This window comes from Stegastes partitus, unplaced genomic scaffold (genome assembly GCF_000690725.1).
Source record: "Stegastes partitus isolate 25-593 unplaced genomic scaffold, Stegastes_partitus-1.0.2 Scaffold17, whole genome shotgun sequence".
NCBI classification, from domain to species: Eukaryota; Metazoa; Chordata; class Actinopteri; family Pomacentridae; genus Stegastes; species Stegastes partitus.
The window spans coordinates 409,609-412,194 of record NW_007577748.1 but is presented as its reverse complement, the minus strand read 5'-3'; the positions used below and the strand labels follow the sequence as shown (position 1 = coordinate 412,194).

General features: G+C 40.4%; 1 protein-coding gene across 1 annotated transcript in view; it reads left to right on the top strand.

The window, feature by feature from the left end:
- Positions 1 to 316: 316 nt before the first annotated feature.
- Positions 317 to 2,586, top strand: part of lyve1b (lymphatic vessel endothelial hyaluronic receptor 1b) — an 8,852-nt gene continuing 6,582 nt past the window's right edge. Inside the window, exons 1-2 of the mRNA XM_008291290.1 lie at positions 317 to 435; positions 1,093 to 1,258. Of these exons, the coding sequence (XP_008289512.1) occupies positions 351 to 435; positions 1,093 to 1,258 (251 nt within the window). The 5' untranslated portion in view covers positions 317 to 350. The remainder of the gene's footprint in view (positions 436 to 1,092; positions 1,259 to 2,586) is intronic.

Genomic DNA, 2,586 nt, shown 5'->3' with positions numbered 1-2,586 from the left:
TGTTTTATTATTTGCCGGAAATCCTCGAGTGTTTGTTGTTTTTACTCCCAACAAGCTCAGTGTTGGATGTGTCATGTACATGTCATGTATTTGCAACCTGATGACCAAAACATCCCGTTTTACATCAAACACACTGAGATCTGGTGTCAAGACTGTTCTCCTGTCAGTGTGTGTGTGTGTGTGTGTGTGTGTGTGTGTGTGTGTTATCTCAAAATGGGCCATCACACAGATTTGACCTCCGTTTTCCTGTTTCCTTGTCCGCTTCACATTTGTTCTGGGGCTTCTCCAATGTGTTCGCTTTAGTCGGTTCTTCACTTTCGCCCGCTTCAGTTATATTTTTCGTACAAAACATGGCAAGACTTGGTTGCTTCACCCATCTTTTACTTTTGTTGTTTGCAGCATTTTTGCTGACCTCTGAGTCAAGTCTCAACAAAGGTACGTTTTCTTGTTATTTCTGGTGATCTGGGTGACAAGGCACATTTAGACCAAATACTGGAACATTCTGTAAGTAAATCTTTTCCAATTTTATTTTTTAAAATATATATATTTATTGATAATTTGCAGACATGAGACTATTGTAAACATTTCTTTAGGAATAACATAATATTTTATGGTATGTAGAATATTGTCAGCATGTTAATAAAATTTCAAACTGAGTCTGAGTCTGTAGTCAGACAACAGCCTCAGCAAATGTTCATTCGTCTATTGGAAATCTCTTTCTGTCAGCATCTGTTATTTTAAATGTGCTATGTAAATGACAGTGATGTGTCTTGACCTGACAAAATATTTCTACTGTGCCAGAACCTGATGGGAGATGTGTGTCTATAAATAAGACAGATTTTCTACATTTAGGATACTTTGTACATACTGTATCATGTGTATAGTATGTTAACACAGTTTAACACACATCATGGTACCATTAAAAGGACAGTAGAGGAAAAACAAACAAGCCTGTAATGCTTCAATGTAATGCTTGCTTTACTGTGTATAATTTTCTCCCAGAAAGTTTTGTGTGAACTTTTATCTTGAACTCTTGATGAACTTGTATAACTGATGCCGCTGTGAATGTGTGTAACTTTTCCTACATCTCAGCCGCCCCTCAGAGTTCCAGAGTTGCTGGCGTTTTCATGCTTAATCAAGAAGGAACATACACCTTGAACTTCACTGCTGCCAGAGCAGCCTGCCTGCTTCTGAATGTCACCATGGCAACCAGAGCCCAGATGAAGCGAGCAGTACAGCACGGACTGGAGACGTGCAGGTAGGCTCAAAGCATTTGGGTCTGCTCAGGTCAGGACAAATACCTGCTAAGATACTGGCAAACATGCAGCACTGAAGATTTAATATGAACCATTCATACAGAAAAATGTGCGATTGAACCAAGTGCATCATTTTACATTAGCTCAGAAATACCAGATGATACGGGACTTAGGAAAAATAATATCAGTCACTCTCTCTGTCTGTCTGTCTCTCTCTCTCTCTCTCTCTCTCTCTCTCTCTCACACACACACACACACACATATACAGTCAAGGAAAAAAATATTAGATCACTCTTGTTTTCTTCTATTTCTTGTTCATTTTAATGCCTGGTACCACTAAAGGTATAGTACCTGAAGAGGCCATTTCATGTCATCAGCAGCACTGCACATGCAAAGGCCTAGAGTGGCTTCCTGCTTACATTCAAGCCGTAGCACAACTCAGAAGTTTTCAGCTCTCACCTAGTGCCTAAAACAAAAGAATTATGTGAAGCAACAAAGGCAGCCATGGTTCTCTTGAATCCAATTTTCAGTTGATGCCCACTCCAGCCAGCTTTCTGGTTAGGAGGAAGCCTGGAGAAGCCTATAAACCAGACTGTCTTGCCCCTACAGTAAAACCTGGGGGTGGATCAGTGACGATCTGGGCTTGTTTCAGTTTGGGTGGAACAGGGCAAATGCAATTGTGTGACGAGTGAATGAAGCAGGTCATGTACAGGGCTACTCTTGAAAACAGTCTTCCTCCATCAGCTGGAAAACTCTTTCCTGCCTCGAATGACTGGATTTTCCAACAAGACAATGCCCCTTGCCACACGGCGAGATCAGTTAAAGCCTGGATGGAGAGCCAGAAAACTGGAACCATGCCTTGACCTGTTCAGTCACCTGATCTAAATCCAGTTGAAAACCTGTGGAAAATCATCAAACGCAAAATGGAGAACCACAAGCCCCCCAAAAAAGCAAATTTGTTTGAATTTGTGCAACAGGAATGGGCTGCTGTGACAGCAGAACAATGTCAGAAGCTGGTGAAGAGCATGTCAATATGCATGGCTGCAGTCATCAAAAACAATGGCCAACATGAAATGCCTAAAAGTGCTGTTTTTGGCAGTAAAATGCCATGGCTATTGATGGAAGAACTTACGTTACTTTGGTTATTATCAGGAAAACCATTGAACATGTCTGATATCAACTCTTCAGCTAAACTCTTATGAGCTATTTTTGTTGTTATCATTATATTTGTCCAAACAAATGTACCTTTAATTGTACCAGGCATTAAAATGAACAAGAAATTGAAGAAAACAAGGGTGGTCTAATCATTTTTTCCATGACTTACATACAG